Genomic DNA, 27,542 nt, shown 5'->3' with positions numbered 1-27,542 from the left:
CAAAAAGGCAATAAAGAGTTTGTCTATTTATTCCCAGAATGGGCCAGAACATCTGCCTACCCCCTCAGAGAGGCCTGAGAACAGAGAAGCATGGGAAAGTCTCCTCAGAGAGCCTCTGGTTTAGATAGATAATTACTCAAATGGTCATCGGTTCCGTGTGCAGCCCTACGATTCATTTATGTAACAAGTGACGGCTTCACATGACTCGCGTGTCTGGTGACTCTTTCTTGGTCTGTACAAAACCCACTTCTTTCCCTAGCCCCCCCCCCCCCCCCCCCCCCCGCCCCCCCCCCTTCTCTTACCCCCTGCTCTTTTCCTCCCTAGACCCTCCTACCCCTTAAATATTTGAATTTACATGAATAATTTGCTGACCACAAGCCAAAGACAAGAACTCAGACTTCAAGTGATGACAGATCTCACACTCACCAACCCTTGTGCACAGTCTCATGGTCTTCATTATCTTGAAATCTGCTCAGGTTACAGAGGGCATTCTCGCATGAGACTTACATAGATAGCACAGCTATTTGGGTCTGGGTGACGAGATTAGAAAGAGTGTGAGGGAAGGAAGGAGAGCAAGCAGGCCAGACTTCCTTTGCTCTGCTGTGTCAGAGGGGTTGGTCAGAACAATGAACAGTAGGAGTGTTGTAGTACTCTAGTCATCTCATGAATGGAGCCATTCTGTTGCTCTCCTGTTCACTGTTGCTTTAGTACGGCGTGAACAGGGCTCCCCCACAGCAATGACGGACTGCTTCATTCAAACACTACAGCCAAAGCCTCCCAAGGATAAACTCCCAGCCTCTCCAACCCTACAGCCAATTTGGTATGCCGCCTTGTAGATCTGGAAGAAAGGGATGAGTGTACGTCTTATAGAAGCCATATTGCTGATGTTAATCAAATCTAAATGGAGAAGTGTCTGGGGCTAGTTGTGGGTTTTTGCCGAATTCAAAATCAACTTCTGTTAACTACTTCCTTCATGTCAATCTTAAACAAAGAAAACTGTTTTAAGTCTGATGAATCAATAGTTTAATACATTCAAACAGTAATCCTAATTTCATGCGCTGGAATATGAATTTTAACCAACTCTTGTTTATATTCAACCGCAATCTAGACCACCATCTAGTGGTCAAACAGAGCAATAACAAGTCATTCTTAATTTTCACACCATCAACATTTTTTTTCCCATCCTTTAAAGTAGGGAACATAAATACATTTAAAAACAGATGTTTATCCATCTTTACACATTTTAATTGAACACACCTATAAAGCTAAAGTTTCATGTGTATGCCTGATTGTATCCATTGATAACAATGGGAATTAGGCAAGACCCCCCAAAAGAGAAATCTACAGATCCATTTGAAGACCTTTTCAAATCCTCTTCTCGTTCCTTCTCCCATTCTGTTTCTCGCAGACATACATGGACTGCTTGTTCAGGGGGGGTATGCCTGAGCAATAAACTGCATAGACTCAGACCCATAGAATTAGCTTTAATTAGATTTCTATGCACAGACCCTCTTGGAAAACAGGCAGAAGGACACACATTCAACCATTGGGATGTAAACTTTTCAGGCCCTCCTCTTGTTCCTTTGCATCCTCTTCCCAGACTGCGCTCCCTTCTGGGCCCCTCTCACCATGCCTTTAAACTGGCCCTGCATCTTTGCTTTCTTCCTACACACACAAACAACAAAGGGTTATTAAGCTTTCGCCATTACAACTCTACTACAATGTTTATTACTAGTTCATTGCTATGCGTTTACCTGCGGTTGAGCTGTGCTTTCCTCAGAGGGATGTAGGCATATGGATCAACCTTTCCTTTCCTCTTCACATCTCCTTTACCCTTCTGGAGAAAAAACAAACAAACAAAAACAACACACTTCAGCCTTGCGGAGATTCAACAAAGAGCTGACCAATAGTCCACGCTTGAAATCAACCTAAACACACTGCCTGTGTGCATGTGTCACCTTGGCCTTGTAGTCTCCCCCCAGGTCTCTGCTCCCACCCAGAGGTCTGTGGATCCCTGAGCCTCCAGCTGAAAGAAAGAAAATTTGCATGAATGCATACACACAAGAGATGGCTGAGACCAGCAACCAGAACACACAGACAGATAGAGACAGACTTATAGTCAGCTGTACCTTTGTATTTCAGCTGGGGTTCAATCTCCATGTCATCATCGTAGTGACCATCCCGGAATGTCCTCCTCTTAGTCTTTATCTGAGAGAGAAAGAGATGGGGGGGGGGGGGTTCAAAGGTTTCAGAAGTTGTGTCAGCAGAGGTAGGAAGTAACACATTTCAAATACTCTTGTTACTGTCAGAGTAGCTTTTACGAGTACTGGTACTCAAGTATTTTTTTTAGTCAGTAACAGTTATTCTACTTGAGTGGGATTTTTCATTACTCTCTCCACCCTGGTGAGTGGGGGAGCATGTGAGTGAGGGAAAGAGTGTAAATGGGTGATTGAGTGAATATCAGCCAGTTCCATGACAGTAAAAAAGTAACAGAGGGGTGAATGAGTGATTGATGGTTGAAAGAATTACAATTGTTTATTTCTGGAGTCTGAAGAATATTGAAGTCTGATAAAATAAATTAACCTAGTTCCTTCCTTTAATGCATGGAAAAGATAAGATTACCTGAAAATTGTTATACTAACGAAATTAGCTAATTCTCAAGGTCAATCTTTAATAACTCAATTACTTTTACTCTGAGTACCTTTTAAATAAGCTACTTATTACGTTGTTTTTTACACCAGTAATTTGACTTCTACTTGAGTAAAATTTCATTACCCTCTTAATTGTAAAGTCTGGTATGAGAACGATAGGGGCTATCTGCAAAAGCTGGGTGTCTACGGAAAGCTGAAATTCTTGGCTATTGATCGGTGCCTTAAATCTTGGGTGTGATTTACTACCATATATTTTGGCATACAAATATATAAGGGGAGGCCGAGCCGATGACCTAATTTCAAGATGGCTACTACCTACATTCAGGTTAGCGTTGTGAAGCATAAACAAAATAAACACTGAATACATTGATACACACCGACAGCCAGGACTCCACAAATCATGGGAATATATTATTTGTCTGCCTGTGACCTACAGTTATTGATCACCAGCCCCAAGAGTCAAAATGTTTATTTTGCTCAACGTTTTCACCAAACATCTTACAAGGTAAGCTTCGATTTGGTCTGTGTTTGACCTATAGCAACATGGGGGTATCAAAATGAATCCTTAGGTTGGTAGGAACAAATCTAACATATTGACAATGTTATCGGAAAATGACTTAATAGCAACATTGAATGTCCACCGAGTGACTATATCTTTGCGCATCAAAAATATGTTGCTTGCTTACACACTGTAGGCATCCATTACACAGTGGATTGGTTATGGCACATTGACAGTTTTGTAGCCAATGAGATAAGCTTTCCAGGGATATGCAGTTCACCTGGGTGGGACAAAGCAAGGCCTAGAACCTTTTATGCGTAATGCAAAATATTGCTACCTGGCTCAGAGACAAGACGCACAGAGCACGCTACATTAACAATGTAAACAGACTGAAATTAAAGTGACATCGCTTTAGCATAAAATATGGCTTCTCAAGGGGAGGGAAAAAAAACATACAAAATATTTGGACAACGAGGATTTCGACTTGGCCGATTGCTTTCCAGGAGGATTGGATCCCCTTTTAGAGTTATAAGTTGTCTGCATTTTGCGCTTTTTATTTAGTTTACATAGGCCTATGTAACAAGTCATTTCAATGTTATATAATTCCAAAGTAGTTATTGTCCATGTTTCATTTTAGTTCACTGTATGCCGTTTCACCCTTGTAACTTTGGAGAGGCCAATAAACTCTCATGACCATTGTTTATTTGTGCTTCTATTTGCACTACTACCAGGTCCTCCACAAGACCAGGAAATAGTAGAAGACTATTTCAACACTTTGTGGACATTGCTACAATAAAATAGCTTTAATTCTCCACAAGCAGATGACCAAAGCAAAAAGGTCAAACCCCTCTTTCCCAGTTGGCCTTCCGAGAGCAGTTGGTGTTGGGAATGGCTGAATTGGGGGCCCAAATCAACCTCACAACTATCAACAAGGTGAGTGCCACTATCCAACTCGCATGCCAAGAGACAAGTAACGACATGCACAAGCTATGGTGAAAGTGGAATCTAATCTACACTTTTGATGCAAAACAAAAGCCATTTGTAAAGTTCAGCTTATTTCTATTCTTGCACCTTTTTTAGTGAAGGACACGTGTGTAACCAAGTTGATAAGACATTTTTCTATATTATTGTGTGTATATCTGTTGCTTTTATATGTTTGTTTTATTTTAGAAACAGTTCATTTGTATGTGGGGACAATACATTGGATATGTCTAGGCTAAATGTTTAGGCACTTTCGGGAGTTTGAAAAATAAATATTCATCGCTAGTCTGACCAATCGTAATCCACGCTTCAAGATTGTTTTGATCACGCGGACTGGGATATGTTCCGGGAAGCATCTGAGAATAACATAGACGAATAGACTGATACGGTGACTGAGTTTATCAGGAAGTGTATAGGAGATGTTGTACCCACTGTGACTATTAGAATCTACCCTAACCAGAAACTGTGGACATATGAACGTTTACATAAACTTAAGTTTAAATGTATTTGGCTAAAGTGTTTCACAATTCCTGACATTTAATAATAGAAACAAATTCTCGGGTCATAGGTCAGTTAGGATGACCACTTTATTTTAACAATGTGAAATGTCAGAATAAAAGTAGAGAGAATTATTTATTTCAGCTTTTATTTCTTTCATCACATTCCCAGTGGGTCAGAAGTTTATTAGTATTTGGTAGCATTGCCTTTAAACTGTTTAACTTGGGTCAAACGTTTCAGGTAACCTTTCACAAGCTTCCCACAATAAGTTGGGGGAATTTTGGCCCGTACCTGCTGACAGAGCTGGTGTAACTGAGTCAGGTTTGCATGCCTCCTTGCTCGCACACACTTTTTCAGTTCTGCCCACAAATTTTCTAGGATTGAGGTCAGGGCTTTGTGATGGCCACTCCAATACCTTGACTTTGTTGTCCTTAAGCCATTTTGTCACAACTTTGGTAGTATGCTTGGGGTCATTGTCCATTTGGAAGACCCATTTGCAAACAAGCTTAAACTTCCAGACTAAATGTCTTGAGATGTTGCATCAATATATCCACATCATTTTCTTTCCTCATGATGCCATCTATTTTGTGAAGTGCACCAGTCCCTCCTGCAGCAAAGCACCCCCACAACATGATGCTGTCACCCCGTGCTTCATGGGTGGGATGGTATTCTTCGTAATGATGGTCATTATGGCCAAACAGTTCTATTTTTGTTTCATCAGACCAGAGGACATTTCTCCAAAAAGTATGATCTTTGTCCCCATGTGCAGCTGCAAACCGTAGACTGGCTTTTTATGGCTGTTTTGGAGCAGTGGCTTCTTCTTTGCTGAGCGACCTTTCAGTTTATGTCAATATAGGACTCGTTTTTACTGTGGATATAGATACTTTTGTACCGGTTTCCTCCAGCATCTTCACAAGGTCCTTTGCTGCTGTTCTGAGATTTGTGCTTTTCGTACTAAAGCACATTCATCTCTAGGAGACAGAACGCCTCTCTTTCCTGAGCGGTATGACGGCTGTGTGGTCCCATGGTGTTTATACTGGCATACTATTGTTTGTACAGATGAACGTGGTACCTTCAGGTGTTTAGAAATTGCTCCCAAGGATGAACCAGACTTGTGGCGGTCTACAATATTTTGTGTGAAGTCTTTGCTAATTTTTTTTGATTTTCCCATGATGTCAAGCAAAGTGGCAGTGAGTTTGAAGGTAGGCCTTGAAATACATCCACAGGTACACCTCCAATTGACTCAAATGATGTCAATTAGCCTATTAGAAGCTTCTAAAGCCATGACATCATTTTCTGGAATTTTCCAAGATGTTTAAAGGCGCAGTCAACTTAGTGTATGTAAACTTCTGACCCACTGGAATTGTGATAGTGAGTTATAAGTGAAATAATCTGTCTGTAAACAATTGTTGGAAAAATTACTTGTGTTATGCCAAAGTAGATATCCTAACCGACTTGCCAAAACAATAGTTCGTTAACAAGAAATTTGTGGAGTGGTTGAAAAAAAACAAGTTAATGACTCCAACCTAAGTGTATGTAAACTTCCGACTTCAACTCCTATCATTTCCTCAATCTCCCAGTTGTTTCTTTCCAAATATATACCAAGTTGTTGCATGTCAAAATCATGTAATTACACATGAATAGCATGCACTTTTGGGTATGTCTATTTAGGCGGAAATCTACGTTTTGCCATTACATCGAATGAGGTTAAACTGTACTTCTACCTTAAGTAGAATATTCAGTACTCTTCCCACCCTTGTCATTAATCTCAGCAGGCAACTTCTTACGCAATGATATTCATTTTTTGGCAAATCCTAACTTTATCCAACCTAATTAATGACAATGGGAGACTTGGGCTGCGTTTACATGGGCAGCCCAATTCTGACATGTTGCACAATTATCAAATGATTTGTCAAAAGACCAATTAAGCGGCCCAAAAAAAAAAAAAATCGGAATTAGGCTGCCTGTGTAAATGCAGCCGAAGTGAAAATGTGGCTTGACTGGACTTTAGGGTTGACGCATTTAACAGGTTGGGTTGTAATCAAACGGGTTGTAATCCCTCCGATGAAGCCGGTTTCACGAGTGTTTGTGCATATTGTCCCGATGCTACAACATGAAAGGAGCTTTATTCGGGACATGGGGAGGTCGTGTACCGCGTCTAGGAAAGGAAGTCGCCACAGTGAGCACAGATCCCATGGTAACGTGGAAAATCAGTAGGCAACGCTAATGGATACTCACACTCTTGACTCCAGCCTCCTCCAGAATGTCTTTCATCTCTCCCTCATCATCTGTAAGGGAAGAGAGAAACATCATACTGAAATGTGAACAAAAAAATATGGATTTGTGGATTTATAAAGCCCTTTTCACATCATAATTTAGCTACACAGTAACCCAACCTGGACCGCAAAGAGAAAGCAGAAGCAGGTTATGATAGACTATTACTAGATGTGGGGTAATGTGGGTGAAGGCAAAATACTAATTTCCATTTCCACAAACTGGAAGATAAAGTATATATTTTATTTTAATTAGTTAGATGAAAATGTGGTTGAAGAGAATTTCAGATCACTTCTCTCTCTCCTCCCATAACAAAGAGTGAGTTTGGGTGTCTGTGTGTGTGTGTGTGTCCTACTACCTTTAGTCTTGTCTCCCTCGTCATTGTCCTCTTTGATGATGAGTCTTCCGTCTGACGTGACCTTGAAGTTGTGCTGAACTTTTGCCCTCTTCTTCATGTCTGGGTTGGTGGCTGAAACACACACACACACTCCCAGGTCAATACATACACTCTCCATACAAAACAATTAATCTCCTTGTCTACCAAAAACCATGGGTCGTGATCCTTAAGCACCAAAAAGAAAACTGACATTAACAGCAAGAAACTACATTGACTTGTCAAATAAGAACTGCTCATTTTCATATCGCAAAATGTTTAAAACATTTTCCTTTGCATGTCCTAATGAACAAATCTAGATCAACATTAGTCATATTTAATTCCAGACAATCCTTCCTTCCCCCGATCACTTCTCTTTGTTGATCGGAGACAACTGGGTGGATGTTAGCAGTAGTTCTAGACGTTTCATCCTGATCTGAATGACCAAAGGGAAGGAAATACGCTCCCTGGAATGAAACACAGCAGTAGTTTCAACACCACAAAGTTGAGAGTAAAGGCTCCATTACCCAAGACCCTCTGGGAGACAGTGGGATCCAGGAAGTTGAGTGGTTCGTCTCCTTGTCCCTCCTTCAGCCAGGCCCGCCCCTTCTGCTTTGTGGGCTTCTTCTGGGTCTTAGCGCCCTTAGGCCTTTCGTCATCTGACATATCAGAGTCCGACTCGGCCAAGATCTCCTCAATACTGAGGGAGGGAAGAGGAAAGAAGAAGTGATGAAGAAAGTCACAAATCGAATGTTAAGATGTGTATTACGGAGTCAAGAGTAGTGTATACCTCGCTCCCCGGGCTTTTGGCTTGTCGTCCCCGCTGTCTGAGTCGTCGTGGTCTTCGTCCGCCAGTCTCGATCTCTTGGTTCTGGCCTCAGCCTTACGGATGTTCACCAACACCTTATGATGCTCCACAGGCAGCTTGCTTTTCACCAACTCAAACCTACAAATCAAGTCAAATTTATTTATATAGCCCTTCTTACATCAGCTGATGTCACAAAGTGCTGTACAGAAATCCAGCCTAAAACCCCAAATAGCAAGCAATGCAGATGTAGAAGCACGGTGGTTAGGAAAAACTCCCTAGAAAGGCCAAAACCTAGGAAGAAACAGGCTGAGGGCTGGCCAGTCCCCTTCACAATGCACATTGCCCTAAATGTACATATCGTCATGGATTTCACTTGTTTTTTAACTTGAATGTTTTATAACGTGCAGGTAACTGTGAAAATGATGGAATCACTTGAGTAAATGAGGGAACAAAGTACACTGAACAAAAATATAAATGCAACAATTATACTGAGTTACAGTTCATATAAGGAAATCAGTCAATATAAATGAATTAGGCCCTAATCAATGTACTTCACATGATTTAATCAGCTTCTTTCTATGCCACACCTATCAAGTGGATGGATTATACTGGCAAAGGAGAAATGCTCACTAACAGGGATATAAACAAATTAGTGCACAACATTTTAGAGTAAAGCTTTTTGTGCGTATGGAAAATTTCTGGGATCTTTTATTTCAACTCATGAAACATGGGACCAACACTTTAAATGTTGCGTTTATATATATTTTTCAGTGTACACTATCGGTCAAAAGTTTTAGAACACCTACTCATTTAAGGGTTTTTCTTTATTTTTACTATTTTCTACATTATATAATAGTAGTGAATACGTCAAAACTATGAAATAACACATATGTAGTAACCAAAAAAAGTGTTAAACAAATACAAATATATTTTATTTTTGAGATTCGTCAAAGTAGCCACCCGTTGCCTTGATGACAGCTTAGCACACTCTTGGCATTCTCCCAACCAGCTTCATGTGGTAGTCACCTGGAATGCATTTCAATTAACAGGTGTGCCTTGTTAAGTTAATTTGTGGAAATTCTTTCCTTCTTAATGCGTTTGACCCAATCAGTTGTGTTGTGACAAGGTGGGGAGGTATACAGAACATACCTCTATTTGGTAAAAGGCCAAGTCCATATTATGGCAAGAACAGCTCAAATAAGCAAAGAGAAAATGACAGTCGATCATCACATTAAGACATGAAGGTCAGTCAATACGGAACATTTCAAGAACTTTGAAAGTATCTTCAAGTGCTGTCACAAAAACCATCAGGCCTTCATGGTTGAATTGCTGCAAAGAAACCACTACTAAAGGACACCAATAAGAAGAAGAGACTTGCTTGGGCCAAGAAACACAAGCAATGGACATTAGACCGGTAGAAATGTGTCCTTTGGTCTGGAGTCCAAATTGGAGATTTTGGGTGTGGGTGAACGATCTCCGCATGTGTATTTCCCACCGTGAAGCATGGTGGTGTTATGGTGTGGGGGTGTTTTTCTGGTGACACTGATTTATTTAGAATTTAAGGCACACTTAACCAGCATGGCTACCACAGCATTCTGCATCGATACCCCATCCCATCTGGTTTGAGCTTAGTGGGACTATCATTGGATTTTCAACAGGACAATGACCCAACACACCTCCATGCTTAGTATGGGCTATTTGACCAAGAAGGAGACTGATGGAGTGCTGATGTGTTATTTCATAGTTTTGATGTCTTCACTATTATTCTACAATGTAGAAAATTGTAAAAAATAAAAACCTTGAATGAGTAGGTGTTCTAAAACTTTTGACCGATAGTATATATTGAAAGCAGATACTTCCACACAGGTGTGGTTCCGGAGTTAAGTCTACATCCTTGGTTCGCGATATCTAGGTAACATATGGAATTGTTGTAAGAGTCATACCATGGATCATTTAGCCATTTGAGTTGGGATTTTAGAACCCCTGTAGGTAGGTATAACATCCCCGACTAACATCCCATAATGCTTAAAGTCATCTATAAAAATTTGGGGCAGGCCGGTATTTTGGCTACCATGGCAATGCCCCCATCCACAGGGCAAGCGTGGTCACAATGGTTTGATGAGCATGAAAATGATGTAAACCATATGCCCATGTAGTGTTGAACAGCGTACTGAAACTTCTGTACTTCTTCCAATACTGAACATGAAATAAGTTGTTTTCGGTACTAGAGTGTGTTACTTCCTTTAATGTCAACTGTGTCTCACGGATCAAGTCAGTCTATCAGCGCAGCCGATGTCCCCATTCTGTGCAGCATGAGTGGGGAGCTAACACTCTTGAAAAATGCAACACGGCATGTAGAAGCGGTTACAAAAACAATGCCTTTACAATGCAAGGTGATACCGATAAGATTTCAGCTTGGCCGTCTAACCTTCCTTGCTAGCTTACAGTTGAAGCTAACATCAATAAACTCCCCTTGTTCTTTGTGAAACGCCCGCAAAATATGCAAAGCGTATTGCCACAAACTTTATTAATTCACTTAAAATCAGTCCCTCTCGCACATCCCTCCCAAAGATTATCTACTGGCTCAGCAAACTGACTGTGTGTGTGTGTGTAAGAGAGAGGTCTTAGACGTGTGCCCCCCCCCCCCCCTTGTGAATGACATCATTATTAGGGGTGTACCAAGTACCTCGGACAAAACACGTATCATACAGGATATGGAACATCTATGCCAATGTATGTACAATATCCACGTATGTCCCTGTCCATTACTGCCATGTGGGTATTGATAAAAACAGCTACAGCATGCCACTCTTCAACTCAGATCCACATAAGGCTAATCCTCTAGCAAGCTAGAGTGAAAAGTGTCAAATCAAATATGTTTCCTAAACTTACCCAAACTTCCTGATGAACTTGGTGAAAATGTTTTTCAGTTTCGTCCTGAAGTGTCTTCTAACGTCATCCTTGATGTTCCCAACACCCTCCATCTGAGAGAGACACACAACCATGTTCAAGCAAAGTTTTGCAAACCAACTTCAGCACCAACATAAGTGGTTTTCTGATACACAGACCCAGAAACCCAACACAAACCGCACACAACCCTACCATCACAGTGACGTGTCCAGCCAGTGTCTTGGGATCCATGACGAAGAGGATGACCTTGACAAAGCTGAGCGCTGCTTTCACAATCTCCCTGGTCCGAGACGTCAGCAGCAGGCACACGTTGTGTAGGAGGTGCTCCATCGATCCCATGTCTATAGAGTCTGACACGCACACACACACACACTTTGTAACAGCTGCGCCAGTGATGAAATCAGCTAGAACAGGGCTGTCAAACTCATGCCACGGAGGGCCGAGTGTCTGCGATTTCCACTCTTCCCATGTACTAGATTGATCAACTAAGGTCACTGATGAGTTAGGAAGTCCCCTCACCTGGTTGTCTACGTCTTAATTGGATACAAATTGAAAGGAAAGAATGAAAAACAGCAGACACTCGACCCTCCATGAAACAAGTTTGAAAGCCCTGAACTAGAGGGACATAAACACACCATAAACACACACCGTAAACAGTGTCAGTGTGAGGGGAATAGAGTTGGTTTACCTTTGTACTCAAAGACCAGTCTGGTGAGAGCCAGGACTGTACATGTGATCATCGTGACCGAGCCGGTCAGCCCCACGTAGACCAACAGTAGGTACTGCTCCAAGGCTTCTACAGAGGGACAGGGACAGAAAGACAGGGAGTAACTCTCCGTGATAGTAAGAATCTAGAGGACATGTAAGCCTAACCAAATGCCTCTGGTCGAGTAATCCTTACCTTTGGCATCTCCACAGAACCTGATAAAAGCGTTTCCTATCTCCACCAGTAGAGTGTAGGCGCTTTTACGAGCTCCCACTGACACCTCCTTAGTACATATGATCACCTAGGAGAGTTAAAGAATAGTGTAAGTGTGTGAGTGCTAGCGTGAGTATGTGTGCGCGTGTGTGTGTGTGTGTGTATACCTCTGGTAGCAGGGCAGTGATGAAGTCTCTGTGTTCATCACTAAGCTGTTTCACAATGTGGATAAGACACTTTAGTCTGGGCTGAGAGAGGAAAAGGGAACGAGAGGGAGAGTTAGACAAAATTAAGCTGGTTGAGCCGTCCCTGCACTCAGTTAAGGGCGAGGAGCACACACAGTCTTACCCTCTTGGCGGGAGATGAAGCATTCTTCAGTGTCCCCAGCAGAACGTGTTTGAGCGTCTCTAGGTGAGAGAGAACGAAAGATCTACACTCCTCCCTCTCTCCACCGCACATCTCCTCCAATACGCGGTATGCCTTCTTCTGCATGTGTGGCTCCTTATTCTACACACCCAAAAATCAGAAAGGGAAACATGTATGAGTTGTGGGGGGAAATAAATCTGTTATTCAACTCCTGGTAATCTAAACAATATATTACGCTAAAAGTGACGTGTTTAGCATTTAAAATAATATGGCTGGTTTGGAAAACATCTCCACATCTTTGCGCAGTCAAAATGTCACGTGTCCTAACCTCCAGGTATGGCCTAATCAGCTCAAAGGTCTGACTCATTGTGACCTCATCTACACAGGGTGCCATGGCAACCATCAGGTCCATGACAGACAACCTGGGGGGAGACACAGATGTAAGATTCTGATTTCATTTAGTTAAATGTTAATAGGAATGTGGTCTTGGCATTGTACAGTAATGTAATTGGCAATTCAATTGTAATACAGAAATGTAATCTTATAATTCACCCCAAACACAACTAACTAAGCACATGCCTACCGTATGAACTCAGTGCTGTCTGGGCTGCTGAGTCTTTCTGTAGCTTTCGATAGGAAGGTACACACCATCTGAGAGGTAAAACATTACACCACCAGGAGGAGACAAAACTTACATTTTTGTTGGGCATTTTGTTGAGGCATGGAGGTGTGTGTCTAAATGAATGAGCATGAAAGAGGCTCTCAGTTTTTCCTAGATTCCGTGAATCTTCTCTTCTCGCCTTCTCAAAACTCAGGGGAGGAGAAGTCAGAGGAGAAGAATTTTGGAACTTGTCCTCCATTGCGTTTTGAGAAGGAGGCGAGGGAATCAAAAGAAAAATTGTGATCGTTAAGGAGCCAGTGTGTACCTGTGGGTCTGTGACAGTCAGGTAGACTTTAATGGTGTCTAGGACAGCCATCCTGTAGGGGGCAATGTCTCCAGGAGCAGGCTGCTGGCTGAACACGTTGAACAGGATGGGCAGGAAGTTCTTAGCAAAACGCCCCACCTCCGCCTTCTCCTCTTCTACAGGGGGAACATAGCAGAGGAGCGTTTAGCAACTGACCTACATTGTGTGTGTGTGTAATAGAGGAGATTCTGGGAACTATCATCACATGATGAGAAACTTGAGCTAATGCCTAGGCTTTATGTTTGTGTGCGTGCATGCGTGTACCGGTGTTACAGCTCTTGGTGATGAGTGTGCGTATGGCCTGGCAGATGGTCAGTCGTAGGTCAGGCCGTTCGTTGATGGCCATGCCCAGTGCCCTTGCTACACCTTTAAACGACACCAGCAGGTCCAAGGGCCCCACACAGAACCCTGGCAGCATGGTCCAGATCTGACGAGAGCAGAAACACACCAGTGAGTACGGTCCAGGAATGGACACACTATCACAGAACACACCATATCACCGGGAGAAAACGAAACACCTTGTCACGGTGCAGATGTGACAGGGACACACAACACCTCAGTGTCGGAACACCAAGAGGCCATACAAATTGTATTAAATGTTGTTTTTAAAGTGAGGCGAGCAAAAATAATAATAATTATAGTCAAAACCTAGCAGCCTAATCAAGAGATATGAGTTTAAGAGGCATAGTTCAGCCATAATTTGAGAAAGTTCTCTCTCTTTACTGGAAGCAATTTTTTTGTTTTATTAAGAAACATGAGGGGCATCCGTTAAACATGTCATTAAATGTATATGGCCTAAGTAGGAATAGTCCAGCTATGACAGGACGTACATAATGCAAGGAGAGAGACAACACTCAAGTCTGGTAGATATGTAAGGGATAAACACTGACACTGTCCTTTTGGGGGGGGGAATAATGGACGATGCGGAGCGGTTTATTCCACCCATACCAGGGTTGCCAATCAAAACTAAAGCACAAATTTACTGGTCAAATTGACTTTTATCGATACTTTCAGTCGGTAAGTAAATTCATACCATTTCATCCTTCCGCTAAACCTGGTCGTTCGTTCTATTGGTTAGGTTGCTAGAGAAGCGGACTGGCCATTTGTTATTTTGGTAAAAGGTTTCTAGAGACGTGCACCAGCAGTTATTTATAATATTCGATTGCTACGCAGGCTGGAAGCATTCTTATTCATTGCCTTCACAGCTAACAAAGTCACGTCAAACAGGGCCGCTAGATTAACAGCATTGGCTTAAGCTGTTTTCTAGTGACATTTATGTGGATACATCCATAACAAGTAGCCTATGCAGATGAGCGATTTCGGCTGGTACAGAAAAAGCATGTTGGAGTATGAGAGCACGAGCGCCACTTGCGTCATGACTGCAACATAGTAAAAGAGGGACCAGAGAAAATCATGCTCAAAGCTCACCATCTTCAGACGCTGTAAAAAATACATCTCTAGAAACAAATCTTTTTTTACCTTTATTTAAGTAGTCAGTTAAGAACAAATTCTTATTTACAATAACGGCCTAGCCCGGCCAAACCCCAGCTGGCCAATTGTGCGCTGCCCGATGGGACTCCCAATCATGGTCGGTTGTGATACAGCCTGGAATCGAACCAGGGTCTGTAGTGAAGCCTCTAGCACTGAGATGCAGTGTCTCAGACCGCTGTGCCACTCGGGAGCCCAAATCAATGCTTTTTTGTTGTTGGACCTCCGTTTCCAATGAAACGCACATCCATGAGCTACTTGCTATTAGCTTCACGACTGACATTTGGACCAGCGATGTCAGCCCCATGAGCATGCGGAGTCTGACAGCACAGTGGGTCGACGAGGATTTCGTACTGAGGAAAGCCGAACGCGCTGGTTCTCTTACCGCTGGCTGTCAGTTCAATGGCATTTGAGATGTTTGAAACATGAACACACACCAAGCTCCATTCAAACAACTGCCTCGAGAAATAAGCTCATCAACTGTGTCTGCAGCAGACGTGATACCCTCTGTCATGGCATTGAAACACCTGCTCAACAAAACTGCTGACACAGACCGTGGGGTTAACTTGGAAAAGTACTCTAGTAGAGGCTGTGAACAAGCGATTCGGTGGCATTCTCTCTGAGCCTCTTCACTGTGTTGCCACCGTGCTCGATGCTAGGTACAAGGACCGCTACTTCGACGCAGACAAGAAATGGGGTTTACGTGAAATGTTACAGACCCAGCTGGACAAGATGGAAACGGACACAATGACAGTGCGCACCGAGGAAGAGGACCCACAACAGAAGAGGCCACGGACAGACAGAGCTGAAACTTCACTGCTTGACATGTATGATGAAATCCTGGTTGAGAATGAAACGACGGAACAAAGGAAAACGAAACCGCACAGCAAGTAAGTGAAATAAATAGGTTTTGATTATGTTTCACTGGTAATGGGGACATACCTAAATGCCAACAAAATAACATTTTGGTCAGTGTGTGTGTTACAACTATTTAGCTGTACTAGAATGCTTAAAAGGCCATTACAATTTAAAATATCAGTATTGGGTTTTTTGGCAAGGAAAATATTGCTAATCGGCCAAAAATGTCATATCGGTGCATCCCTACTGCAGGGATTTAGAACAGTAAAAAGGTGCCTATTGTTGGAACTACTTCAGAGATGTCCGATATCTTTTCCAACTGTGCTTGGTTGGGTTTCGGAAGACGCATGGCTCTCGACCCTCGCCTCTCCCGAGTCCGTACGGGAGTTGCAGCGATGAGACAAGACTGTAACTACTATCAATTGGATACCACGAAATTGGGGAGAAAAAGGGGTATTTAAATTTGTTTTGTTTTTTTATATAAAAAATGACAGATAAGACGGAACACCCTCACAGCATGGAGACCTAATCTAACAAGATTCTTACCTGCAGCTGGAGTGTCTTGTAGACTTTAGCCTCCAGTTTCTGTCCAGCCTTCTCCAGCTCCTCAGCTACAACACAGACAGGCACAGAAATGAGCGATGCATTGTTTACGCTTACACCCACTCACACACAAACCATTAATTTACCTCTCTGTCGGAGCGTGGCAGCGAGCGGCAGGAGATATGATGTGTAGTAAGCCAGTTGCGTGTTCTTAACGTGATCCCGTATGACAGGGATCAACCAACTACGAGGGAACTCCAGATTGTCTCTGCCAACACACACACACACAATTATTAATCTGGTCAACTCTGAAAAGACAAGACAAACTAACCTTCAAAAAAACTAATACAATTCACTAACGTAATAAACAGCTATAACTTAGTAACAAACAGTAATCACAGTAGCAGACATACTCCAGTCCAGTGATGTTGAGCGGTACAGCGGTCAGCAGTACTTCAGGTCCCATGCTCTCTACAGCGCCACCTACAGCCAGGTCCAGCTCACCACAGAACGGGAACCGGGGGGTGGAGCGCAGGTCCGCTAGAGACTGGAGAGACTGAGAGAAACAAAGTTCAAATGATTGTCCAGTTCTAGAACAAGTGGTAAGTAGTTGGGCATAACAAAGCCACTGTGTGTGTGTGTTAACTTGGTCCTGTCGGGGAGCGTTACCTTGGTCATGACCGGGTGTGTGTGTTTCCCTGCTGCTCTGTAGAAACAGCCCAGCAACTGCAGAACAAACGGCCAGGAGGCGTGGAAACGATACGACAGACCCTCCTCCACGATACTACAATACACAGAGGCAGCATAAAACTGGACATCAAAACATAAATATCTATATATAAACTCCTTAATTATGCCTTGACCCCTGCGTGAGTCAGTGAGTGAGACAGAAATTGTTTTAGCGTGATGTTCCAAATGTCTGTATCATAAAAAAAAAAAATCAAGGACGTTCTTTGTTTCTTTAGCACAGAATCCAAGCCCCACCCCCTGCCACTCACAACAAACAGACGAAAGATCCCTTCCTCCTCTCTGACAAGCAGTTTCCACTTGCTAATTGCATTTGAGGTTTGCTCCGGCATAAAAAAACAATAATAATAAAAATCGGTCATATGGACACAAAGACATCGAGACATTAAAAAACGTAATAGAGGAAAACTTTACCTACGTAACAATACCCGTTTTAAGTATCAACTCCAAAAATGTTGGACTGGGCAGAGCCTACTAAGACAGGAGTATCAATGAACATGATTGTGGAAAACTAATACTCAATTTCATGCCGCGCGCACCGTAGTCTGCGTTTTATAAAATGTACACTGAGCATAAAAATATATTTGTGTAAGGAATTGGCAACTCGTTCTCATTCTGAGAAATAAGCTTCTTCTTATCCAGGTAGGCCATTTTGATTTCAACATCTAAAGAAAGTGAACAGTGTATGTTGTTCCAACAGTTGGAGACAGACAAGGGTGTATTCATAACTGCTCAACTGTTATACCTTGTAGGCAAGCAAATAGATCAAAGTTGGCTTGACTTTAAATATAAAGATTATCTGGCTACTCAGTGGGCTTGTCCTTGATTATGTGACCTGTATTAATTGTCTATAATGCCTTCTACCAGAAGTTGGTCATTAATAGCTGATGTGCATGGTTCTAGTTACACTTGTAACAAAAAGGTCATTTTTATAGAGAGACTTGAAAGCCAGATCAGTGACTATTGCAAAACAAAAACAGGTTAAACTATTTTGATATAACAATTAAACTATTAGTGGGTCTTATGGTTGAAGTCTTATGTTTAGCCTAGGTAAAACTTTATTCCTGACTGTTTGAAATACCTTTAATTATGCAACAAAGCTTATTTGGCAAAAAAAAAAAAGAGAACATGAATCGGCTATAAGTTTTAGGCCGTATCACCCAGCCCTAGTGAGCGAGCGCACTATCCCTAGGTGAGTGTGTGTGCGTTCTCACCGGAACATCTTGCAGACGTAGGAAGGGTTTCCAGAGGAAGCGGTGGGGCTGACGGGGCCGATCTCCTCCATGCGAGGAGCCACACACTCCGACAGCAAAGTCTACAGCACACGAGCACAGTTAGGGCCACTTAACAGAGTAGGTGTAAACAAAGTGGTGAGCTTGAAGTATCTTACCTTGAGTGTATTGGTGGCAGCAGAGACGACTTGTGGGTGAGGTGACAGGAGGCAGGACATGGCTGTGGAGAAGAGACGAGGGAGATGACCCAGACTTAGAGATGACTGAACACTGAGGAGAGAGAGAGAGAGAGAGAGAGTGAACATTCAGTTAACTAAAAATAAGAATATATTTTTACTGCTGCAGGTGTAGTGTACCCTGGTGTAGTGTACCCTGGTGTAGTGTACCCTCCCGGGTGCAGTACCCTACCCGGCCAGGTGAACGTGGGCTTTCTCCATGACAGCCAGCCAGGCTAGTAGAGGCTGCAAGTCATTCTCACTGGGCAGGTAGTCATACAGGGCCTGAAGAGAGAAAGAACATAACACAGCACCGTTAACCCATTTTCAGCCCAGGTTTACAGTGTAAAGGGGGTATGAAAATGTGGTGGTGTTTTTGGATCCCAGGCTGTGACTTTAGCTTTGTAACCTTACCGTGATGATCTGAGCATTGAGTTCAGCAGACAGGGTAACAGGGTTGGGTTTCCCACTGAACAGCTTATGGAAGGCCTGCATGGCACATGCTGTCACCAACTAGAGAGAGAAAGCAGGGAGAGGTCAGTTTGGGAAGGTGAGGTGTGTGTGTGTGTGTGTGTGTGTGTGTGTGTGTATGTATGTATGTATGTATGTTCTCACCACGTGGCTGAGGGTCATCACCCTGAGCAGAGTCTCACAGCAGGACTTGACGGCATTGAGAGGGAAGGTGACCATGAGGTCCTTCAGGAGACCCAGGACGTGCAGGGTGGTGGTGTCCTCCTTACTGCCTGAATAAAAAAAACAAATCCAGAGAAGCTTAATTAAAGGGTCATGTAGGGGCGATTTGAGTTCTCTAGCTTTGCTTCAGACCTTCTTAAAGACAGTGTTGCAGTAGCATAATCACAAGCCGCAAGCCCTGTCAATCAAAGCTTTGAGAGTAAAGAGTTAAAACAACGGACCTCATAAATAAAATTACAGATGTAAATCGTTGCCTCTACATTCAAATAAAACCATGGACAAAAAAAAAAAATCCCCAAAGGTTGGGGGTTGTACCTCCTGCCTGTTCAATCTCTTTGATGCAGAACTTGGCGGCCATCGCGGCAGCAGGGTGGTGGGTCGGGGCGTTGTCTGTAAACAGTAAGTCACTGCCTCTCAGGATGGAACACACACCGTGCTGCGCTGCTTTACGGATCTGAGGTGGAGAGTGGAAACAATTGATTGACAAATTATTGTGAATATAAGGTACTCTGTGTGTGTGCGCGGGCGCGTACCTTGGGCTTGCTGTGGACAGTGAAGCTGAGTAGACCGTGGTATGTCTGCAGAGTAGACGGGTAACTCCACACTGTAACATCCTGCTTCCGCAAAAGAGTGGAGAGGCACGACAGGATCTGGAGAAAGAAAACTTTATTTAAATGTTCAACGTGTTATGTTAAAAGGTACCCGCCGGACGGACACACACACACACTCACCCATCTGAGTGCGGAGGCGGACTCTGAGCTGGCCAGGGTGGACATGACGTCCATCAGAGCTTTGGCCGTGTCAGAGAACTTACAAATCAACACTGGTGCTGGAACCCTGAGGGACACAACATACATATTCAAATCACTTAAATACTTAAAACACATAAACCACAGTCAGACCTAAGACAGTAGGAAGGTTTCCATTGACCCAGGTTTATTTGACAAAAGCATTGTCGCAAAAAATATAATTATGACGTGTAATGGAAATGGCAGATATAGGAGACATTTTTTAAAGAGGCCGGTAGACGTACAGCCAAATTCTCCAAAATTTGGTGGCTCCGAGAGAGATTCTCGCGTAAAATACAAAGGTAGCCATTACTCCAATCGGTCAAAGTGAAAAACGAATTGTCCCGACTGATATATTATCAAATAGATATTAGAAAAACACCTTGAGGATGGATTCTAAACAACGTTTGCCATGTTTCTGTCGATATTATGGAGCTAATTTGGAATATTTTTCGGCATTGTGGTGACCGCAATTTCCGGGCGATTTCTCAGCCAAACATGAAGAACAAACGGAGCTATTTCGCCTACAAAAATAATACCTGGGAGTCTCGTGAGTGAAAACATCCGAAGTTCAGAGGTAAACGATTTAATTTGATTGCTTTTTTGATTTCCGTGACAAGCTTGCCTGCAGCTAGCGAGGCATAATGCTATGCTAGGCTATGATAAACTTACACAAGTGTTTGTCTAGCATTGGCTGTAAAGCATATTTTGAAAATCTGAGATGACAGGGTGATTAACAAAAGGCTAAGCTGTGTTCCAATATTTTTCACTTGTGATTTTCATGAATAGGAAGATTTTCTAGGAAGATTTATGTCCGTTGCGTTATGCTAATCAGATGATGATAACGGTCCCGTTCACGGGCTGGGCGTCACTACAGGTTAAATCACTGGACAAGTTTATGGAAACAGAGCTAGTGACCACAGTTGGCATGGGTGAGAGCTGTGACGAACTGTGGGACTAACCGTTTCATAACCAGGTTGAGGAGGTAGGCTACAGCAGCCAGAGACTCCCCTGAATCCACTGCCTCCAGGGTGGTCATCTGAAACCAGAGAGAGTGCGAAAGACACACACACCAAGTTTAGTCTGAAAACAAACTATTTTTCTCCTGGTTAGACAAGAGTATTGTCCACTGTACGTATGAATTCTGATCGACTCCAATGCAGGAGCATAATGCAACAGAGAATAACATTCATCTTAATATGCCTCCAGTTCGTACGCACATGCAAGCATCCAACGCAATTACACCTTTGTAGGAGGATCATTCATCTAGTGATATTGAAACTATGATAGACAGGCACAAGCGGTAATTAGGCCCTACTCACCAGAGCTGCAAAGTACTCTGTTTCCGTCTCCTTCCCTCCCTGAGATCGAATCACCTCAGTCACCGCAGCCAGCACTGCACATATCTATGGGACGAGACCGATACGAATAGTGAATATCTTTGGCAAGTAATTGGTTTAGACCCTATGCAGCGGCGAGGTTAACATAACATCAATACAACAGTGATACACCGTTGATGTCAGCTTCTGTTACAACATTTTCATCTCACCTTTATTTAACTAGGCAAGTCAGTTAAGAACAAATTCTTGTTTACAATGACGGCCTACCCCGGCCAAACCCTGACATACAACGCATTCGGAAAGTATTTTCCCACATTTTTTACGTTACAGCCTTATTCTAAAATTGATTAAATACATTTTTCCCCTCATCAATCTACACACAATACCCCATAATGACTAAGCGAAAACATGTTTAGAAATGTTTGAAAATGTATTAACAGAAATACCATATTTACATAAGCATTCACAGACTTTGCTATGAGACACAAAATTGAGCTCAGGTGCATCCTATTTCCATTGATCCTCCTTGAGATGTTTCTACAACTTGATTGGAGGCGACCTGTGGTAAATTCAATTGATTGGACATGATTTGGAAAGGCTTAACTGTCTATATAAAGGTCCCACAGTTGACAGTGCACGTCAGAGCAAAAACCAAGTCATGAGATTGAAGGAATTGTCCGTAGAGCTCAGAGACAGGATTGTGTTTAGGCACAGATCTGGCGATGGGTAACAAAATATTTCTGAAGCATTGAAGGTCCCCAAGAACACAACGGCCTCCATTCTTAAATGGAAGTTTGGAAAACACCAGGACTCTTCCTAGAGCTGGCCGTCCGACCAAACTGAGCAATCGGTGGAGAAGGGCCTTGGTCAGGGAGGTGACCAAGAACCCGATGGTCTCTCTGACAGAGCTCTAGAGTTCCTGTGTAGAGATGGGAGAGCTTTCCAGAAGGACAACCATCTCTGCAGCACTCCACCAATCAGGACTTTATGGTAAAGTGACTAGACGGAAGCCACTCCTCAGTAAAAGGCACATGACAGCCGGCTTGGAAAAGGCAACCAAAGACTCTCAGACCATGAGAAACAAGAAAACCCTGAATGCCAAGCGTCACGTATGGAGGACACCTGGCACCATCCCTACGGTGAAGCATGGTGGTGGCAGCATCATCATGCTGTGGGGATGTTTTTCAGAGGCAGGGACTGGGAGATTAGTCAGGATCGAGGGAAAGATGAATGGAGCAAAGTACAGAGAGATCCTTGATGCAAACCTGCTCCAGAGCCCCCAGACTGGGGTGAAGGTTCATCTTCCAACAGGAAAACAAACCTAAACACACAGCCAAGACAGCGCAGGAGTGGCTACAAGACAAGTCTCTCACTGCTGTGCAGTGACACTCCCCATCCAACCGGACAGAGCTTGAGAGGATCTGCAGAGAATTATAGGAGAAACTCTCCAAATACAGTTGTGTTAAGCTTGTAGCATCTTACCCAATAATACTTGAGGCTGTAATCTATGCCCAAGGTGCTTCAAAAAAAGTACTGAGTAAAGGGTCTGAATACTTATGTAAATGTTATTTAATAAATTGCAAACATTTATAAAAAAACGATTTTTGCATTGTCATTATGGGGTACTGTGTGTAGATTGATGGAACAAAAACAATTTAATACTTTTTTAGAATGCTGTAATGTAACAAAATGTGGAAAAAGTCAAAGGGTCTGAATACTTTCCGAATGCACTGTACGTACACTTACCAGGTCATTTAGAATAGTACAGTCCCCCAGAGTTACACACCTCTTTATGGGCAGCTGAGTTGGACTCCCAGAAGCGCTGCACCTTTCTGAAGGTGAGGTTAGAGCAGTCCGACAACCCGCTGAGGAAGGTCCCTGCGCTCCTCTCTGAAAGGGCCTGCTCTGCCGTCTCCTCCATACAGGCATCTCCCCGGTCACCCGCACCCCTCTCCAGGGTTCCTGCCTGCAGCTCGTTGTGCAGCTTGAGTGCATCAACTGTCAGGTCACTCTTCTCTGGAGAGCGAGAGAAGATATCAGTATCTAAGGGGCGTGTACTATTGACTGACATTAGGTTCTCTTTGTGGATGATGGTTTTAAAATTGGGTAATGCAATTACAAATTCAATCATTTTCTAATCAAGTGACAATGCCCAAGAAGTCTGTGTTTGGAGGATATTATGGAACCAGTGTTAGGCCCGAGACAAACGAGTTACCAACATATTCAAATAATGATTGACGTATTTTAATTAACTTATTTAGATGCATTTATTCATACTATTTCATTCTTGCACAAGATATTGTCCAGAAACAAATCTAGGGTTGCTACCCAAGCCGGCTTGTCGTTCTATTGGTTCGGTTGCCAGAGACGCAACCCAGTCGTTCAGTCTTTCTGTTCTGTATCTATGGACGCGATCCTGTCGTTCTTTCCAAATGTTCCATTGCCATACTGGATTGCAACGTTCTTATCCCTTGCTTGATAGCCAACTACGGCCAACTTACAGTCACGTCAAACATTGCAGACAGAATAACAGTAGCTGCATTTGTTTACGCTGTTTTCTAGTGAAATTAATTTTAATACTTCCATAACAATGAGCTAATGAGGCGCGATTTCACCTGGCATAGAAACTGTGCTCTCTCGTCAGGACACTGTTGTTCAGAGGAGCTAGCCAACAACACAGCTAACAACTTTGGGGCGGCAGGGTAGCCTAGTGGTTAGAGCGTTGGACTAGTAACCGGAAGGCTGCGAGTTCAAACCCCCGAGCTGACAAGGTACAAATCTGTCGTTCTGCCCCTGAACAGGCAGTTAACCCACTGTTCCCAGGCCGTCATTGAAAATAAGAATTTGTTCTTAACTGACTTGCCTGGTTAAATAAAGGTAAAAAAAAAAAAAAAAAAAAAAAAAAAAAAAAACTTCAAACTGAAGCTGGAAAGACGGCAAACTAGCTGCACTTCTTTTCATTTCACCTTTTTTCAATTTACATGTCTGTTTACATCCATAAACTATGCCAGCTGATTCATGATTTCGACTGGCTGAGAAACACTGCCTGCATCCCTCTCGACCTGACTCCCGACCCCTAACGTTCATTACAATGGACAGTTGGAGATCGAATTTGAATATTTTAACCATGTTGCAAATGTCGGAGACAGACAGTAAGGTTTACAAATCCACACTGTTGAAAACGAAAAGTTAGTTTAAAATAAGTGTGCGATAATGTCTAGATGCTTTTTAAAGTGGAGATCAAGTTTATATGCCTGTGCTGATGAGACAGTGGGTTGCGCAGACAGATGGAACAGAGTAAATAGGCTGATCAAAAAGAAAGGAGGACCAAGGCACTTCATACAATTAATTAAAACGTCTTTAGTATGGCATGTTCAATAGAAACAAAGTTTTACAAATCTGAGTGTTTCAGCTGCATGGCCTTAGTCAGGGACTACAAAAAAATAATACAATGGCATTGTATTTTTTTTGTACTCCCTGACTAAGGCCATGCAGCCTAAACGCGTCAGATTTTTAAAACTTTGTTTAACTATATGAAGAGTGCCTTGGTCCTCCTTTCTTTTTGATGACCAATTTACGCCTTTTACCAAAGAGCACCTTCTGTCTACCAAAATGTACTATTGTGTACCTTAGTAGCGCTTCCCTTCCTCTTTCTAAGAGTAAATAGGCTTTTTAATGTCATAGATTTAGCCGGTGGTAACTTGTGGAATAGACACCGGCTGGAATGCACTTTTAACCAATCAGCATTCAGGATCAGACCTACCCGCTGTATAAACGCAGTTCTGAGGCATGACGGATCACGTGGTTTATTGCTTAAATATAGACTGAAGGATGTACAATAGGTTGTTGTTTTGGGGTCGAATGTTTAGAAATATTCCATTAAATAGTGTATTGCACTAACAAAACTTTCTAGGTCAAGATGAGCCCAACCATAAAACCGTCCAAAGCCCGTAGCATAGGATTGTGTTAGTTAGAACTATGGTCGGCACTAGGCTAGTTGGAGCTAGCATATGATGTGGCTCATATGTCAGCATAGCTGTATTATTAACACAGCAATGAGAATGGCCTCAAACGACACTGACAACTTTCCAGAAAGTTGGACACGTTACAAAAGTTGAAAACAGCTAGCCTTTCTTTGTTTAGAAATTGTGTAATACAGACTGCTTGCTAACTTCGCTGAGTGACTGACTTTCCACGTGTTGTCTCGTCTCAGGCCGAGCACGCTGCAAATGCTTACCCGAGGGGCGGCTGAAGAAACGGCTTTTGGCAGCCTGTCTGAATCGGCTCGTCTGGGGGTTCGAGTCGCTGCTGTGTCCCTTTTTCCATCGCTTCAGTTTTGATGCGGTCCCAGATTTTAATTTTCCAGATTTCACCATATTTTCAAATAATACAAACCACTCTGGCTCAGCAAAGCATTTGTCGCAAGTAGCTCTGTCGCTCTCCTGATGACGTTGCGGGGATGCGTTCGCCCAATTCTTCTTCTTCTTCTGGGGCTTTTATGTCAGACTACAACCCAAAAAGGTTTATTACTGCCACCAACTGGACGGGGTTGAAAATACTACGTATAAATAAAACCCATACGTGACAGGAAAAACTAACTTAATCCACCCAAAATAAAACAATAAAAAACATATTCAAATCTCCCTTCTCAGGCTTTATGACCTGAGAGGATGGTAAAGGCTTTTGACGTTACTCCGTGCAACTCCTCAGCCGAGAAGTCTTTCAGTCCATGGAACAGTTCCGCCTCATCCACAATAATGTCTATTTTCCTGGACTTCCTTTCCACCTTGACAGTGCAATTAATCACCACAGGCTAGATAAGGATCATATCACCTCCAGCTTACCTGACACCCTAGACCCACTTCAATTTACATACCGCCCTAATAGATCCACCGACGATGCAACGACCATCGCACTACACTCTGCCCTATCCCACCTGAACAAGAGGAATACCTATGTAAGAATGCTGTTCATTGACTACAGCTCAGCCTTCAAATCCATAGTACCCTCCAAGCTCATCATTAAGCTCAGGGACCTGGGTCTGAACCCCGCCCTGTGCAACTGGGTCCTGGACTTCCTGACGGGCCGCCCCAAGGTGGTGAAGATAGGAAACAACACCCCCACTAAGCTGACCCTCAACACAGGAGCCCAATAAGGGTGCATGCTCAGCCCCCTCCTGTACTCCCTGTTCACCCATGACTGTGTGGCCACGCACGCCTCCAACTCAATCATCAAGTTTGCAGACAAGACAGCCTACAGGGAAGAGGTGAGGGCCCTGGCGGAGTGGTGCCAGGAAAATAACCTCTCCCTCAACATCAACAAAACTAAGGAGCTGATCGTGGACTTCAGGAGACAGCATGCCCCCATCCACATCAACAGGCCGCAGTGGAGAAGATGAAAAGCTTAAAGTTCCTCAGCGTACACATCACTGAAAATTTAAAATGGGCCACCCACACAGACAGTGTGGTGAAGAAGGTGCAACAGCGCCTCTTCAACTTCAGGAGGCTGAAGAAATTGCTGAGTGGTTATCGAAAGGGAAACCCTCAAACTTTTACAGATGCACCATTGAGAACATCCTTTTGGGCCTTGTCACCACCTGGTACGGCAACTGCACTGCCCGCAACCGCAGGGCTCTCCAGAGGGTGGTGCGGTCTGCCCAACGCATCACCGGGGGCACACTGCCTGCCCTCCAGGACACCTACAGCACCTGATGTCACAGGAAGACCAAAAAGATCATCAAGGACACCAACCACCCGAGCCACTGCCTGTTCACCCCGCTATCATCCAGAAGGAGAGGTCAGTATAGGTGCATCAAAGCTGGGACAGAGCGATTGAAAAGCAGCTTCTATCTCAAGACCATCAGATTGTTAAATAGCCATCACTAGCTGGCCTCCACCCAGTACCCTGCCTTGAACTTAGTCACTGTCATTACCGGCTACCACCCAGTTACTCAACCCTGCACCTTAGAGGCTGCTGCCCTATGTACATAGACATGGACTCACTGGTCACTTTAATAATGTAACGCTTGTCTCTTTAATAATGTAATGCTTGTCACTTTAATAATGTTTACATACTGTTATACTAATTTAACTATTGCTGTATACTAGGCCTGCCCCGACCCCAAAAAAATCTAGGTCGACCAAATGTCGTATGTTCTTTCGATCAATCGATTGGTCCAAATTTTGAAACGTCAATTTTCCATATAAAGACACACCAAATGTGTTTTAATAAGACAAATGCCTCAATAAGGCGCCAGAGATCTAGATAACCTGACCCAACTATGCCTCAGCGGTATTCGGCACTGCATCGCAGTGCTTGAGGAGTCACTACAGACCCGGGTTTGAACCCAGGTTGTATCACAGCCGGCCATGACTGGGAGACCCATGAGGTGGCG

The 27,542-nt window shown here is 43.2% G+C and overlaps 1 protein-coding gene across 1 annotated transcript; it reads right to left on the bottom strand.

Annotated features, from left to right (window-relative positions):
- Positions 1–999: 999 nt before the first annotated feature.
- rrp12 (ribosomal RNA processing 12 homolog) lies at positions 1,000–25,658 on the bottom strand. Its single transcript, XM_021606709.3, has 34 exons — positions 25,386–25,658; positions 22,935–23,164; positions 21,131–21,214; positions 20,771–20,847; positions 19,752–19,857; positions 19,554–19,670; positions 19,336–19,474; positions 18,943–19,070; positions 18,742–18,840; positions 18,521–18,612; positions 18,271–18,382; positions 18,095–18,195; positions 16,803–16,917; positions 16,547–16,689; positions 16,280–16,401; positions 16,137–16,201; positions 13,509–13,671; positions 13,206–13,360; positions 12,863–12,930; positions 12,608–12,701; positions 12,262–12,420; positions 12,081–12,161; positions 11,896–12,001; positions 11,683–11,790; positions 11,187–11,344; positions 10,977–11,068; positions 8,067–8,222; positions 7,804–7,976; positions 7,262–7,372; positions 6,868–6,917; positions 2,130–2,208; positions 1,959–2,026; positions 1,755–1,837; positions 1,000–1,665 (listed from the first exon to the last, which is right to left on the bottom strand). The coding sequence occupies exons 1-34, from the start codon at positions 25,522–25,524 to the stop codon at positions 1,563–1,565; spliced, it is 3,876 nt and encodes a 1,291-aa protein (XP_021462384.2). The 5' UTR covers positions 25,525–25,658; the 3' UTR covers positions 1,000–1,562.
- Between the last annotated feature and the right edge of the window lie 1,884 nt (positions 25,659–27,542).

This window comes from Oncorhynchus mykiss, chromosome 1 (assembly GCF_057628025.1).
Source record: "Oncorhynchus mykiss isolate SJ-2025 chromosome 1, ASM5762802v1, whole genome shotgun sequence".
Classification (NCBI taxonomy): domain Eukaryota; kingdom Metazoa; phylum Chordata; class Actinopteri; order Salmoniformes; family Salmonidae; genus Oncorhynchus; species Oncorhynchus mykiss.
This window is presented reverse-complemented; position numbering and strand designations above follow the sequence as displayed.